This window comes from Haliotis asinina, chromosome 1 (assembly GCF_037392515.1).
Source record: "Haliotis asinina isolate JCU_RB_2024 chromosome 1, JCU_Hal_asi_v2, whole genome shotgun sequence".
Classification (NCBI taxonomy): domain Eukaryota; kingdom Metazoa; phylum Mollusca; class Gastropoda; order Lepetellida; family Haliotidae; genus Haliotis; species Haliotis asinina.
In genome coordinates, this window is record NC_090280.1 from 105,884,316 (window position 1) to 105,902,092 (window position 17,777).

General features: G+C 42.2%; 1 protein-coding gene across 1 annotated transcript in view; it reads left to right on the plus strand.

Moving 5' to 3' along the window:
• The window catches only part of LOC137277925 (uncharacterized), a 56,269-nt gene extending 46,440 nt beyond the window's left edge, over positions 1 to 9,829 (plus strand). The window contains exons 6-9 of the mRNA XM_067809937.1: positions 7,171 to 7,324; positions 7,791 to 7,892; positions 9,429 to 9,447; positions 9,818 to 9,829. Of these exons, the coding sequence (XP_067666038.1) occupies positions 7,171 to 7,324; positions 7,791 to 7,892; positions 9,429 to 9,447; positions 9,818 to 9,829 (287 nt within the window). The remainder of the gene's footprint in view (positions 1 to 7,170; positions 7,325 to 7,790; positions 7,893 to 9,428; positions 9,448 to 9,817) is intronic.
• The last annotated feature ends 7,948 nt before the right edge of the window (positions 9,830 to 17,777 follow it).

The following is a 17,777-nucleotide window of genomic DNA, read 5'->3' on the forward strand; positions in this document are numbered from 1 at the left end:
TAGAGCCATAGAATACGTTCGGGATAAGGTTTAATGTTCAATATTTCTAGAAGCTGCTTCATCAAGTAGGTTTTTTCACAGGAGGTTGGCCCAGAAACAATCATGGTAAACGGGTGTTCATCACCCACATGTAGCTGCTGCTGCTTTTGCTGCTGCTGCTGCTTTTGCCGCCGCTGCTACTGCTGTTTGAAATCCTCTCCAGAATGCTTTGTTCGAATATGACAGGACAAGACATGAGCCCAAACATACATATATGTTCAAACGGCAACAGTCCTACTACAATGATACAATTTAGCCTTTTGAACCTTTGCTTTTCTCTCTTCAACTTTGCTTTCGCCTGTTCAACCACTTGTTGAGTCGGGGTGACGAAATTAATCTTAGGTTGTTGTTCTGAGGTTTCTTTTGGGTTTTCTTTCTTCCACTCTGGATTGTACAGTTCTAAAAAGCGATCCACAGACATCATGGCAGATCTTTCTCCTCCATGCATGATGGAGTGATAAGGACCTCCTTTCCCTTCAGCCCGGAGCATGTAAAACCGAGTCCATTTTTCGGCATCGGGTACGGAGAGTTTGTATCATGGATTATTCAGGATGAATTCCAAAACGGGGGCAACTTGAGGTGATGTGTCACTGTCACTGGTCAACGACTAAATGAAGCAAGATTGTCCTCATGGCCATTTATATCTTAACTATGTCTTGGTATAGTATCACTGCTAGTCATATGAAGCCATAGCTCTAAGTCAATGCTCTATTGAACCACCAAGCATTTTGAATGGCCTCATCTCTAAGTGCATTGACAAACTGTGGTTTCAGAATAAATGCTACGATAGGCATGTAACTGGAGAAAAGACTCTTCCAAAGGCTGTCTGTCGTCCACAGAGGGTGAACTAATCTTCATAACACCGCTAGATAGTTATCTCTATCATTTTTCTTCAGGAAATGACGTCTTTCATATCGAGTCACGGGTATTCTTCCTTTTAATAACCTCTTGAAAATACCATGGATTGCTAGAATCTGTTTTCTGTTCATGTCTAAGATGTCTTCTCGGATTTCCTCCGTGTCTTGAAATATTAATATGGCCCTTAAAAATGTGTAATGTTTCAACACGTACCTGGCCATAATTCTAGAAAACAGTTTCTGTCTGATCTCAATGAGTAAACCTCTATTTATACACAGACAACAGATATACTCTCATATTCATTTATTTTTCAACAACAGGCAGTATTCACGTTACAAATCCACATGACGACCCCAAGGGGCCATTTGTCTCCGAGGGACTCCCACCAGGGTCAAGTAGGGACAGTCTGAAGACCACTTTTCATGTTCGACCGAGGCCTGGGGATCATCAAGCATCTCCTCTGAGCAAGTACACAAATCCTGCCTGGGCCATATGACAAGGAATCTGTTTCATCTGCATAGGCCAAGAGTGAAACGAATTCAGCCGTTCTTGGAACTGTGTTTGGGTTTTGAGAGGAATACTGTCCATACATAGGTACCCATCATCATATTCTGTCTTGTCTGTCTCTAGTCCCAGCAATGTCATGGCTTCTGTCTCTCCACATTCCTGCAGTGCTTTGCAGACGAGGAAGTAAGCCTGAGGTCCTCGTCTCGGAAGGGTATCTAATAAAGCTCTGACCATGTCAAAGGACTGTTTCTCCATAATGTTCGCTTTCATGAAGATGGTAAAGACACAAAACTGCATCAGTTTGTCGACCAATTCTTCTACATGCACGAGGCCAGAATAATTCTTCCTTAGGATCTCGCGGTGCATGGAATCCATTTTCTTCCAGGTAAACAGCTACCAGAACCAGTAGAGTCAAGAACATAGACTGGAGAGGGGACGTTCTCTCTTTGGCGATTGAAGCCAGAATGATCTGGAGGGCTGTTTGGGGGCGTTATATGATCCTATTGAGTCTAAAAATAAGTTGTGGGGAAACCGATGCACAACATGAGTCATGGTCTAAATATAGACACCCCGGGTCTAAATCTAAATATAACATTTTGCCAGGGCACTGTTCTAAAAAAAAACACACCAGGTGTCCAGGTGTTGATGATGTCATGGATTCAATATGGTGGATAAATTCTTGAATACCCATGTATACAACATATCCATATGAATGTCCAATGTTTCCACAGAATAACACAGCCAGTGTGAAAGCACCAGTCATGACGTTTTACTGGCTGTGACAAGTAACAAGAAAATAGACAAGAAAATATAGGTCAAGTATCACTGTACTCCACAATAAATAAGTAATTTGCCCATCCATGGCTCCTTTATTAATCGAAAAAGTCTACAAATTAACAACGATCCCAAACTATTTATTATCGTATGATTTCCCCTCTGGCCCAAGTTTGCATGAAACTGGGTCATAGATCCCGTCCCCGGCCGCCATTTTGGAAACCAAAAGACAAATAACAGAATGTAAAACTAAATGTTATTCTTGTTGAAGTCATAGTTATTACCGCTGTCTACACTTTATCCATAGTATCCATACAGATTGAGTCACATGTCATGTGGTGTAAATCTCACACAGTCCCATCATTGTATATTTTCTTAGGTTCATCGTTCATAGGTTCATCCAGAAACACAACCTTTTCCAGGTCAGAACGAATGGGATAAACATGAGTTTGAATGGTGTTATAGAAGGTCTGACATCGTTTGTAGAGTCTTATAATACGTTCAGGATAAGGTTTAATGTTCATCCGTTCCAGAAGCTGCTTCACTGATTAGGTTTTCCCAGAGGAGGCCGGCCCTGAGACGATCATGGTAAATGGATGTAAGAGTCTAAAGCACCACATATTGCTGCTGCTGCTTGAGATTGTTTCTTCGGAATGTTTTGTTCGAATATGATGGGAGAAGTCATAGACCCAAAAATACTGTTTGGAGCACATGGGACATGGATGCATGTTTACACGTCGGCAGTTCTACTACAAATGACACATTTAAACCTTTTGTATCTATTTGAAAATCTGTTTTCATTCGCTTTGTTGAAGTTGCTTCCAGTGTGTTTTCCCCATGGATGACACTTTCTTTCTTCATTTTGGCTTTAGCCTGTTGTGGGAGATGTGAGAGTAAACGTGCCTTTAGAAGGGGGAAGGTCCATCTTGCCCTCGTGCCTCTCGTAGCGGATCACATAACGTTAGTAAAGATATTGAGATATCCCTGCAAATATCTTGTCCATTTCTTATGGTCATGTATATAGGGTCTCCAGTATCTTCTGTATATTTCTTCACTTTCGCGTTGCAGATGAAGTGTCACTGTCACAAGCTAGATTGCGATCGTGTCCCTTTGTAGAGATGTCAGACGAACTCCTCCCATGTTCGAAAAAGAGCAGAGCATGGTTTTGATCCACGGTCTTCTGGGTTATGAGCCCAGTGTACTTCCATTGCGCCACTCTGCTCTCTCTTCATTTGCCTTTTCTTAGGACTTATATGTCAACCAATGCAAGTATTTAGTCTCAAATAGTCACAAATACACACAGTATTGTGCATCACACTCTTACACGTGTAAATCCATATGAGGTACTCCTAACAAGGTCAAATAGGGACATAACCCCTAGGAAAGTTTTTGAGGACTATTGCACAAAAAAGCCATAAACAATGTCCGCAGTTGTGAGATGGATATTCTTGCCGAATCGTGAGTACTGCATCACGTTTTATAGCGTAAGCAGTACTGTGTTTCAATTGATTATAATATTGTTCCTTGGTAGCGCATTCAAATGCATACGGGTCCTCGTTCCGGTCATCTTAAGGACTAAAACACGTTGTGTTCATTGGATTTGTGGCATAGACTTCTTCGGCAAAGTCGATTGTTCAACAGTTAATCCAGGAACCAAATATGAAACATTGCGAGTCACATAAATAACAGAAGACTGTTTTGCATGTTCTCAAATCTGCAAATATGTCTATCCTGACGAGTAAAAAGCTAAGCCTACAAAAAAGATGAAATAAGGCCAATGTTTTAGACCCAATGGATTTCTTAAAATACTTCCCATGCACATGTCAGGTATACTGTAAAGGCCTTCTAAATTGGACCTAGTGTAGTCGTCACGCCAAACGTGGACAATCAACAGCATTTGCGAATGTCAAAGAGAACAACTCCCCGTCTTTTTTGTTGTTTTTTTTCTATGATGTTGATGAAGTCCATTCTGTTTTCTCACTAGCCATATCCATTTGCTATATTCATGGTAAAACGCCACCAGAACCCGTAGACCCAAGAGCATAGAACCATTTGCATGGTACTGAGATGTTCTCCCTGGTGACAGAGATGAGAATGATGTGGGTGATCTTCTGGGGAGTCTTATATTGCCTACCTGCTAAATGACGTCAGATGAGAATGGTGTGGGTGATCTTCAGGTGAGTCTTATATTGCCTACCTGCTAAATGACGTCAGATGAGAATGGTGTGGGTGATCTTCTGGGGAGTCTTATATTGCCTACCTGCTAAATGACGTCAGATGAGAATGGTGTGGGTGATTTTCAGGGGAGTCTTATATTGCCTACCTGCTAAATGACGTCAGATGAGAATGGTGTGGGTGATCTTCTGGGGAGTCTTATATTGCCTACCTGCTAAATGACGTCAGATGAGAATGGTGTGGGTGATTTTCAGGGGAGTCTTATATTGCCTACCTGCTAAATGACGTCAGATGAGAATGGTGTGGGTGATCTTCTGGGGAGTCTTATATTGCCTACCTGCTAAATGACGTCATACCTTCTAGAACGTTCTGCGTCACCCTATTGAAGTGAACCCAATCTCCATTTCTAAATCCAAACATAGCCCGTGTGCACAGCAACGGATTATCACAATGAGGTCATACAGGTGTTTAATTAGGTCACCCATGTGCAGCGAGTTTCGGTATACAACACAAGTGTGATAAATCTAGCATTAACCAATGACATGATGTGAACATTATACAGGTGTCTGTGCATATTCACATTTTGCGAAATTGAAGTCTTTCGGAAAAGGCATGAGTGCTCTTCTGACGTTCCCTTGAATGATATCGTCGTCGGAGATGTCGCCTTCAATTGCTGCAAATGTCACTGGAAGATTGTATTATCGTTCTTGGGCTACAGTAACCTAACTGTGTGTTGATAAAATCTGTTAATAAGCACAGCAGAAACATATTTAGCCTGCTAAGTCAACAGGGAATGGAATATATTATTAGCCCTATACTCATGCTGAAGAACCTGGCGTGACCCACTCTCTCCGAGCAGTCATCGATTCATGGCATTGGCTAAAAGTCTCCAGAAACCATATGATAGTAAGCATATTCTTATTGGTTTGTCAGTTTCTTATAAAAAGAGTGCTCTATTTACAAGAACTTTGAAGTTATCGGTGGGCTCCCTGTAACTAAACTGATATCTACCCAGAATAGGTTTCTCAAAAGTCAAACAGTCATATTCTCAGAAATTTCCCTTGAACTCTCCCTTGCAAACAGATCTCAAGACATTGATAAGTGCAAACAAAATCAAAATTGTCAAAATGTTGCCTTAACTAACCCGGACAAGTCCGTCTGCAAATGGAAGGCACATTGGAAAAATTCTTGAGCAAACAAATTGTCTCAAGCTGTCAAACTTGCTATTCAGTACACCGCCTATCTCCTGAAGTTTCTTCTAGCTCGAAAACGTTTTCTATCAGCAGCTACAGAAGAATGCCTTCTAAGGCTTAGCCCTAATTACACTTTGCATCGACATTATTCACTGATCCCTATTAAGTTGTAGATGTCGAGTAAGATTTCAGCTTGACCTATAATCTCTACTAAGAATGATTTTTTATAGATATCAACTTCTTTATTATGAGAACATAACGTTTCGGAGTTAATGCTTACTCCTTCATCAGGTGAATGAGAATGGGGTACAGAGCTACATTTATATGTACAGTTAAAACAATAACAAAGTAACAAGTGGAATGAAATAACGAAAGATGGAAGCCAGCATAAACAAGCACTGATAGGAAGCCGACAGTTATGAAAACAATGACGGAAACCTATTGTAATACATTACAGATGATAGGATATGTTTACATAACACAGATAGGGGATAGGGACGATGTAAATGATTGGGGATAAGGATGGAAGCCAATGGTGATACATTACGCATGATTGGATGATGTTTACATAACACATGATTGGGGATTAAGGACGATGTACATGATTTCCATGAGGGTTGATGAACATGATTTACATTTGGGTTGATGAACATGATTACATGAGGGTTGATGATGAACAAACACAAGTTGATAAGGATGTACACGGGTAGATAGGCTATACATTGGCACACTGTTGTGTAAACACTAATGGATTACATAGATAGAATGTACACAGATAGATAAGATTAATTTATCAATAAGTCCCAGGCACTTGGTAGGTACACTCCTTGGTCACGGTTGATTGCTGGTTTCTGTCTCCGGATCTCGATGGCCTCTTGTAGTTTCCTTTGGCGCCAGTTGTTGTTGTTGTTGGTAGATAGTATCCTAGTGTCCTTCCATCGAATTGAATGTCCAGGGTTCTTGCGAATGTGTTCAGAGATGGCCGATTTCTGGTCGAGTTTGCTGACGGAGGTCTGGTGTTCCTTCATTCTGGTGTTGATTGGTCTCAGTGTTTTTTCAATGTATTGGTCGCCACAGTTGCAAGGGATCTGGTAGATGCATAGCTGATGTAGAATTTGAAGAGCCAACACTATTAACACATAAGCACTTAGCCCTGCATCGATTACTAGTACACAGTAAAGTCTCTATCGCTTAAAACCCAACGATTTATAAACGTACTTCGTTCTTTATACATTGTATGCGAAATCATCATACCTGCCCCTGCCCAGCTCCTATATTTTTCACTTAGATAATTTGCTGCCACAAGAAAGCATGTATCATGTGCCTAAGGCATCTTTATTGAATAAAGTCTGTCTGTCTGTTTGCATTATATTACTAACTGCAATAGTCTTCACCCTACTGGCCTCGACAAATTACCCATGCATCACTATTCCACAAACAATAACACTGCCTCATCAGACAGTAAAGACAAAACCGAAGATACACATATGAGCGCATATGTCCATTTCATAAAAGCTGTTTTGATTGTGATATACTGCACAATAGCTGCCAAAATGTCGTAATAGCTGTTCTGTTGTATTAATGTGATGTTCCATGTAGCGTTTAATTTGTTTTATTGTCACAGATACCATAATCTTCTGTGATGCCTTTGGTGGTTTGTGGCATTACAACCCCATCACGGGATGCTTCAGGCTAATGGAATGTAAAACCTCACCCTGCGCTGACGTCAGGCAAAACCAGTGCTCTTTACTTATATACGTTGCCTACCCTGATACTGAGTAAGTGACCAATAATAGCCAGTGTTCTTTTTACTAAACTGTACTTTATGAAAGTTGATATGACAAGCCGTATGTGGTTATACTGGTTTATTAAAGGTCTATTCCTGACATGACATGCCGTGTACGGCTATGCTTCTTTGTTAAGGATATATTCCTAACAAGACATGTCGTAACTCCTATGTAGAGGCTTTGTCCGGTATAGCATCAGAACAGCATAAGAAGAACATCAGAACAACATCTATCAGGAAGCCGATGAAACATATTCATTTCAATATGCAGGTCATTTTGCATGGTCCTGCGCTGTAGAATAACTTAGTAGAATATTCCAGGACTATTTTGGCGAGGAACGCCAGGAATGGGCTTTACATATATGTAAAGATACATGTCATCATGATATATGGACATGCTTCGTGCTCGTTTGTTTATATTCAGTGCCAATGTATCAAGGTCAATATTCACCTTTCAGAGATCTGGACGTTTTCGAATCCTCCTTAGTCGCAAATGGGACGTTAGCTTATACGACGTCTGTTCCAGGTGCCTGTCCCACCATCGATTTCGAGCCCAATTGGTATAGCCTTTTACAGATATTATCATATGATATAAATTGCAAAGCAGATATGTGCTTCATCTGTGACGGAATGAGCATTCAGTCAGATGACGAAATGCTGGTTCACACGTCTAGACACCACTTTAGTTGCTCATCCAGATAGAAGTAGGCTTCAGTTGCACTGGGTGCTCCCAGCAAGTCTACACAGAGGTATCCCTCACGTGTGTGTATAAAGGCTGTTGCTGTTTACCTAGTAAAGTATGTACATGCACACATTACTGATGTGACCCTGGCACAGTTAAGCTTGTAACTCCTCTATGGGAACGCTGCCCAGCTGAACCACCAAGACTCAATGAGGAGAGACTCCATTTGTTACAAGAAGTTACATGTCATCTGTGTAAACGGTGTGAGTGAAAGTTGTTTGGAATCTGTGCTGAGGAGATCGAGGATGATAATCCTCCATTTTGTTTAGGTATGTTTATGAGATGTTCTGTTAGATAATGTCCTCCAAAACCTTTCCACAAATCTGCCGAGCTCTTTCTGAATCTTGCAGTCACAACGCTGTCACAAGAGAAAGAAAATTCAACAACACAATTACATTCATTGACTGTGTCAAAGAGGAAAAGATTGTATTTGTTGGCAAGACGTTTTTTCAGGTTGTATTAGGGGCCTCTTCAGAAAGATTAGTTTCCAGAATGACCTGCACAGGTTCGGAGTCGTACCATGGATGAACCTTGGGGTCAAAGTCTCCTTTTTGTTCGGAATATTATGCGGGCTTTGCAGAACCATGGACAAGCACCCGCTGTATCCACGAGAGAACTGAAACACCGAGGCAATGCCTGAGGGAATGGTGTATGGGCATATGGGATTGTAACCCGAGACCCACTGTAGCTCAAGTCATATGGGCATATGGGATTGTAAATCAGAATCCACTGCAGATGAAGGCTGTGGTGGCTGAGTGCATATAGTAATAATGAAAATATTATAACGTACCTTTTACCAGGATATATATTGCTCAACGCACACAATCACCAGGATAGCCCAAGGCACTTATTAGGCGCTAGAAGGTTAATAGTCTCGCGATTTCCTTCACTTGGTACCCATTTTCTGCTGGATGAACAATTTCGAACATATTTGCTAAGCCGAGACCACGTGTGTCACACATACTTTGTTGTGGAACAGGGCCCACTTGCACAAAGCGATCTTAGCGCTACAATGATTGTAACTCCCATTCTCCAATACAGGCTTAAGATAGTCGTGGCGCTAACACCGCCTTGTGCAAGTCGGCTCAGGACTGAAGTCTTAGAAATTCTCAAGAGTCAAACTGTGATACACGGACACGCATCCAAGACTCTCCACGCCCAACGTTGTTTGACTGCAACTGATCGCGGTCAAAGTAACCACAGCGTAATATGTCAAGCAGCGGACACATGTTCACAAGTGTGAAAGACACTGGCGGGGAGGTATCGGAGAGGTAGCAGTATGAGCCCGTTTGTCTGTAAAAAATAAGAAATATAACATGTATCCATATCTTAAACATGTGTTACTTTCTTGCAGTGCTCGACCTATTGATGGGGTAAGTTGATCATAATCATACCCTCCAAACATCTACTCACTGATTGTAATGGACAGCTCTTATACAGTATATACAGCACAGCACGTCACAGCAAAGCACAACATGGCACAGAACATCGCAGAATATTGATCCCAGTGTGTGTATGTGTGTGTGTGTGTGTGTATGTATGTATGTATGTATGTATGTGTGTGTGCGTGTGTGTGTGTGTGTATGTGTGTGTTTTCAAATAATATAATAGTATCTTTATTTCAGAACACGGCCTGAAAGCCGCATGCACTGTATGAAGCCGAAAGAAGGAATTCAGCGCAATCCGTATTTAATAAACATGTTGAACTCAATTTCTGCATAATGTGTTTGTTTTTGTCTAAAGGTTGGGTACTGATTCCATAAATATGACATATGTTACATTCCACCACTTTCTAAATGGCATTGTGCAATCATACTGATTCTACTGATTCTTGCACACCCGTGGGTGAGAAACCCATCTGAGAAATCGCACATTTGTGTGAGATCTATTTCCAATCCCGTGATTGGCTACTCCATGGTGATAACCTAGGGTTATGACAGACTACTTTCCTGATTAAAATTCATTGAAAAAGGAACCTGTTACTCGTGCCAAAACCAACAACCTTTACACCTATAGCTAAGCATCTGAATTATAAGACCTCGTGATTAAGTTGATCTTTAAAACTAAGTTTCAGACAGGAATGGAAACCAACAGTATACTTATGACCATAGCTTCTTGTTAGTTTCCGTCTCCTTAACTATAAGTTTAGAGTATCCATTATAGATTCTATTTGGAAGCTAGGTCACACAGTTTCACCGATACCAACTGGATGTCAGGATGATGAACTTTATGCCAAACAATTACACATTTTATGTTACATAGTTCAAAACAGTGCAAAGTAACCGATATGAAAATATATTTTCTGTTTTTATGTTGGTTTCCATTTAATGGAATCTCCAAGTGAAAATTCCAGATATGGAAACCAACAAGAAACCCCTGACCTTAGTTTCCTTTTGGTTTCCATTTACAGAAATATCAAATTCACAGAATCCAAATTGGAATTCTTGAGTAAACAATTGGTACACCTACAGAATACCGGATACCTACCAACCCTATTGTTTACCTTTACCCTGAACCTAACTCTAACCTAACTCTAAACCGTACCCAAATCCTGATCAAAAGCAACTTGCTTGCTTCAAAGATGGCGGAAGGTATTCTGTAGGCTTACCAAACAATTATTCGAAAATCGCCGTTAGAGACAGACCGAGATTCTTCTCGGTTCGTCAAAATGTATAGCATTAGTATTTTTCCTGGACAGATGCGACAAGTGTAATGTATCATCAAAACTTGACACGATAGCGTCATGGCCTGTCCATTGTGAAATCGATTAGGCTTGGTTTTGAGTGCTATAATAAACTGATGAGGATGATATTGTTTACTGATAAACCTGGTGATTCTGTCGTTAAAGGCGGAGTTAGGGTTAACCCTAACCCTAACCCTAACCTGGTGATTCTGTCGGCAAAGGCAGAGCTAGGGTTAACCCTAACCCTAACCCTAACCCTAACCCTAACCCTTCCAGCTCCGAGCTACTACATGATTCCAATGTTATCAAATTCACTCATGACAATCAGAAACAAGACATAACATGGAACGTTTATGAGGGTTCATGACTGACATGAGTTCAAATGGCGACACGTGTCCTTTCAATCGAAGGGGTAATCTACACATAAGCCATTGCTTAAAATATTCCTACAACGCATGACAATGCAAAGTTCATGTCTTCTTAAAATGCAGGAGATAATCAACTCATATTTTACATTGGCAACACCGTAAATCCCGCAACATTCCAAGTGTCAGTTTCTGGCTTTGACACAGAAGGGTAGTTCCCCCTATTGACACTCTGCATAACTTAAGGATTGACACATTCAACCGCAGCTTACATCTTACCACACACTCTCAATAACTTTGATAATAATAATAATAATAATAAATCTTCGGTGGAAGAAGGTTGAATGTAAACTGGTGCACAGGTATAAAACCCCAGTGTGCAGAGATATCTAAAACAATATCCTAGTGACGACAACCACATAACAATGACGTTATACCCTAATAAAATATTTTATACTTGCAAGAACTGAAATCACTCACATTTAAATGGCAACTTCATTGTTTTACAGTGTCTAAGTAATTTTCATTGATCATGTGTAGTTTTCATTTTAACTATTGCCTTGATAACGCGAAGGTGTGGCAGGAACTGTGTTTGTCATGATTAGTGATTAGGAAAACGTTAACGTTGTGTTCTGTATTACTGCGCAGCTACGATGAGAAAATTAGAAATGTAAATCTATTCAACCATAAAATGGTGCCGCTTTCTGGTGTGTAAGGAATGGATTACTGTACCAGTGTCTGTCTCGCTTTTGCTTGGTTAATATTTTTAAACGACTCTTTGTAAGATAAATGGTATCTGACAGGCATGCATTTAGTAGTATATACAATGACAGTTCTAAAACACTTTCAAGAAAAGTCTCTACAAAGCCTTATTTACTAAATAAGGCTTTGGTTGGGGCCTTAGCTCTTGCTACTATTACCCCTACTACTTAACGTGTGTTGGAGGTAACACTGTGCCGTACGGTACTATCAATAATTCTTCTCTTACAAACCCCCTACCCGGCCCATCCCTCAAGTAGTATAAGTTAGGTTCGTCGGCTTTTATATCCACTTTATCTATGTTGTAAGTTTTGACTGACTATATAGGATCGGTGGCCCGCTTACGGCTATCACCCTCGTGTTCCCCCGGCTGGTATAGCTACATTACCCCTACTACTTAACGTGTGTTGGAGGTAACACTGTGCCTATGTCACGTTTATATCGATGAAACAGTTTAATGTGAACCGCCTACGATCACTTTGGTGTTCGTAATAAAGGCTTGCTGGGCTTTTTGTATCCCCTGTTCTATGTACTTTTTTTTCTCGTCCTCGCTGATAGCAGACTTACGAGACTTGGACCGAATATCTTGTTTCATTCCGTTATATTTTGTGAGTTCAGAGAGGATTGAACGAAACTCCTCTTCTGAGATCTTACTATCAGAGAGTGCCGTGGAAATACGCTCACTCACTGTGTTGAGCTTTGCTTCGGCCAGAACCCTGATCTCGTCGTGTTTCAATGCCTTACGATGCAGTCTGCGTGATACTAACTTAAGCGCCAACCCTGCCAACCCTGCCACCCCTGCCGTTATTTCAATACCTAGCACTATAGGTGCAGCCACGATGGTAGCCAACAACCCAACGCCTGCCGCCCCTAGTCCCATGCTGGTTGCCATAAGGGTAGTGTCAGCCCCGTCCACGATATTGAAAGCTCTATTATACTTTTTACATAGTGCTTTCCGCGTGTTCTAGTTGACGTTTCACATCACATAACTGCCTCAAGCGGAACCCATCTACGGTTTCCAGCGTCTTCGCTACTTCCTCTACGACTGGGTACAGACCCATCCTATAATGTATATTTTGAAAGATATTTTAATTGGGTTTCAGTTAAAAATCTATCAATGAATTTGAAGTCTACAAGTTCTAGACTACTAGTCAGGGCAATAGGTGAGAGGCTAATAGAATTTCCTGTTGTAATAGAAACCCCACGGAGGCTTATTAAGTGGTTTATAGGACCCGTGGTATCCCGTTGTATAACAATACGACAATATTGGTCTATGTAAGACCAGCGTATTGACACCCTGGGTAAAATTTGGTGTACTATTGGGGGGGTTCCATGGAATAAAGACGTAAAGAAGACTTCTATGATGAGGGTGAAAGGGGAGGATATTCTATCAAGATTACTGCTAAATGTTAATTTATTGTTTGGATAAGCACTTAACCCCTTTTTTTCGTAACCAGTAGATGCTATGTGTACTAATGCATTCTCCGGAATGAAATCCCCGGCCCAGATACCGTTGTTCTTAATCTTAGAGACAAACCCATTATTTAATGTGATATAAGGTGAGGTGAATGTTAAGTTGATCAGCCATTTGGGCTCTTTTAAATCTGGTAACGGCACCCGTCTGTACACGTTGTCTTTGAAGTGCAGGATGTATAATTCATCTTCCTCACCAGGCTGATCGAATCCCTCCGTATCTCCTAGGTCGTTAAGCGTAGTGTTGGGACGATGACTGGTCATTATTATACTATTACGATATAATTTCCAACTGGTTTTCTGATAATAGTTCAGGGGTGAACTTCATACCCATGAAGTGTATGTTGTTAGGCAGGAAGATATTGATTAGTGATATCTTGTTTTCCACGATCACGTTGACCCCCTGCAGACTGGTCTTGGAGCCGACACCCACCTGCACGTAAACATTGCAAACTTGATACTGATGTTGTTTACCCCACCCGAGTTTGATCCCCTTCACGATCTCGACATCATTCCCCGATGGTTCCCCTAGGTAGACTTTGATGATCAGTGTTGAGTTTGCCGGTAGATCCTCTAGTATAGTGACCACACCTTCGAATTCAGACACCAACTGCAATTTCACGTTTTGTATGGTCGGTTTACTCGATAGCATGTGGGCTGCTATAGTGTTGACTGGGCTGACGACTACGCTACGTCTCTGAGTTGGGACGTAAGCCACGAGCAGGGTTCCATTGTTCACAACTTTGTTTAGGTGGTTGTCTTTGTTATCCGTGAACACGTAGGGAGAGACGAGTCTAATATTGAGAAACCAGTCGTCGTTATCGGGTAACAACACCCACTTGTCATCTTCGGTGAAGACGAGCATATATGGTTTGTTTCGGGCGACGGTAGTGCTTTCAACATCGTCTAAGTCGAACAGTTTACCCCCGAACGATGGGTATATTATCCAATTATTATTACCGGTGTTGACAAGGGCGTACTTAGTGTTGATTTTTGCTCTTGTGGTATCTACTATATCACTTAGGGTTCCACCGGAGACTTCAACGCGTTTGTAAATGTTGTTTTTCAGTTGCAAGGCGTACGATTTACCATCTACTCCGGGAGCGTCGAAACCGCGTGTGTCTCCGAGGTCGGAGATCCCGATATTGACGCATTTTTTCACTCCGGGCCCTTGTGCGCTGGTCATTTTACATGAAGCGTTAAGCTGAGGTATCCTATATTTACAGGATTATGATTTATATCTAACACCGATATTGTCAGCTCAGGTATGTTGCCCTGGGTTAATCTCTTATACTGCCGTGGTGAAAACGACTCGGTTCTACCGTCGTTGTATTTCTCAGTTTTCACCGGCACTGCTCTCAGTAATGTGGAAGGGTGACCTCCTTGAATGTTGTACGTTGTGCTCACCTGACCGAGATGAATGTACAGCTCTCGGTACGGTACTAGGTCGGGTAACTTCGTGCCTGTGACGGTTGTTGTTGGTTTTATCTCGTCAGGAGACATACCGAGTATCCTCGCTAATGGTCGGCCGAGCCTCAAGGAGGTTCTTCCGTTGTTGATTAACACCACTGTGCCGTTTGAGTCGTTCATCTTGAGTTCGGCTCCCAGGGGTTTGAAGACCTCGTCGTTTAGAGAGCACACACTGTAGTAGCCGTCAGTTATCTGACTGCGAGTTCCACTGACGAACAGCTTATTGTTGCTGGCGTTGATGTTAGTCCATTGCGGTAGGTAGGTGATATCGCAGAGTGCGACTTCGAGTTGGCCTGACGTGTTATCGATCGCGTGCGTCAGCTGAACGGCCTCACCGCTCGTTATTCCTGGAAGTGTTATGTACATATTATAATATATGAATTATATATTATAATATGGATTTAGCACACTTGAAAATCGTGGTGGAAGGTAGTACGGGGTTTAAAACAACCTTTATTAATATCTTTGAAAACTATATCGTGTCCGTTAATAACGCGCAGGCGGTGGTAAACTGGAATCAAAACCCAATGCAGTTTTGGCAGAACCAACTCAACTTTGCTGTGTGGTGTGCGACGACAGGGTCGGGTGTGACACCAGACTATGTTATAGATGAACTGAGTAAGGCAGTCATTTTGTTTCATATTTATTATCAAACGAGACGAATATTGAAGGAAATAAGTGCTCCTCTTCCCCAAGATAAAGCGTGGAGTATGACGAATAACCCCTATGATAAACGCGCTTATGAACGTGTTTGTGGAGAGTTTGAGATTCCAACGAATAAAGACTTTCGCCTTCCTGGTGTGAACCATGGTCTCGGTATAGTTCTCGTGTACTTCTACAGGTCCGGAACATATTATGCCGGTTCTAAAGATGGTTCATACAACCCACACCGTCATACATTTACAGGTCCCACAACGAATGAACAGATCCATGTCAGCTGTATAAAGCAAACCAATCCTGATGCAGCCACAGCCTGGACTAAAATGATCTCAAAAACATCGAAAGAATTCACTCGTGCTGGTACAATACGCTTGAACGACTCGATTCGAACGTACGTGTGGGCGCTGTTGGGTGCGCAGTCGATGACGCGTTCCAACATCCTCGGTAAGGGAACTGCTTACGACGCTCAGAAACAGTTCGTTTCCAACGTTGAGGATGCTATCAATTCTCCAGTTGATCTCCCGCGGGCCATCGACCGTTACCAAAACGTGTTAGAATATGCCAGATCGAAAGTCAATTACGTGTTTGGCGTGGGGCTGTACATGGCTCCGAGTGATATGCAACTGAGAGTAAAAAAAGTGGTGGGTTATAACAACAAAATAGTCATAGCCACGGCGGATCAAAAGTTGGGTATCAACCCCGATATTAACACCCCCTATATCCCACACATCCCACCACGTGAAACGGGTATAGTTGCGCCGCCCCCGGAGCCTAAAGTTCAACCAACACCACAGGAGGTGGCCCCCCATATTCAGGCCACCAATCATATATTATTATTGATAGTAAAACGGCCCTGGTGGTTGGTGGGGTAGCTTTGGGACTTATTTGGTTAAAAATTTCTTAGCCGCTACGTACACCAGACCCGCCACGGCGACGATGGCTGCCCACATGTTTTGACTGAGCCACATGGCAGTTTTAGCCAGAGCGCCCAACAACCACGAGACGATACTACCCAGGATGCCGGGAAGGGCTTCGGCGGCTTTACCAGCCAGTTTAGCTAGGCCTTCACCGAGTTTTTTTATCCAGTCTTTAATACCACCACCTGTGGGAGTTCCGCCGCCGCCTGCAGGTCCCACAGTACCCCCTGTCAGTGACACCACCAGGGTTGATATGATGAAACCCAATGCAGTCAGAATGCTGGCGATGGTGATCCCTTGCTCCCGGAACAATATCCGAATCCTGTTGGCTAAAGTTGTATCCTCGTTCAGTATTCTATCGATTGTTTCCCGAATGCGACTGATCTGGGATCGAAGCTGTTCACGATTCGAGGAAGCGGCTTCCAATCGTGTACGTCTCTCGTCTTCTAAATCGCGTAGTTTTTCATTGATACGACGCTTAATATCATCGTTTTTAGTTTCGTTGAGTTTGGTTTTTTCCTTAGCGATGTCCTCGTCGATTTTGTTCAGTTTCCCCAAGTTGTTCACGAGTTCTCCACGCACGCGTTTCACGGCTTCGTCTAAGCCGTGCAGTTCCCTTACCGGAAAGTCAAACCCCGGTAACGGTTTGTCCCAGTAGGTGCTCAACAGTTTTTCTATGCTGTCCGAGGCTTCTGTAGCACGCTGTGGTGTCATTTCATCTCTAGTGGTGAGGTGGGATCTGGTAGCTTGCAGATCTTCAACAACGGCCTTAGGTATTGCACCAACGTAATCATGCATGTTTAGATGTTCACGGATAAATTCGACACCATGGCGGCTGGCTAGAGTTGACAAGGCCAGTGGTTTTTTAGTGCGCTTGTTAACGAGGTCAACCTCTGGTTTAGACTTAAGACGTAGAACACCCTTATCATCAATAAAAAAATTATCAAGGTATCGGCCCTGTGGTTCAACGTAGTATTTATCTCTTCTTAAACTTTCGTAATAATCATTTACCGTTGTTTCCAAGAGTTCTTGGTTCAATGGTGAACTAGTAAATGAGGTCTCCTGCTCATCAGATGCCTGGGCACTAGCGCCCGGCATCTCCGTCATATCTATGTCTTCATCCATTAGTATTAAAATATATTTTATTTATATATAACAATGTACGGCAGAAAATTAGATCCTTTCAGAAGATTGAGAGAGCCATTAGGCGCCAGAGCCGTGCGCCAGTCGGTGACCATCACCAACAATCCCAGCAAGATAGACCAGAATCGAACTCTGCTGGTTAGATTTCCAAACCTTGGTGAGAATGACCTCATTGTACCAGGCACTGTTCGAGTGGCGTTCAATATCACGTTGACCTCCGACAACGACAAACG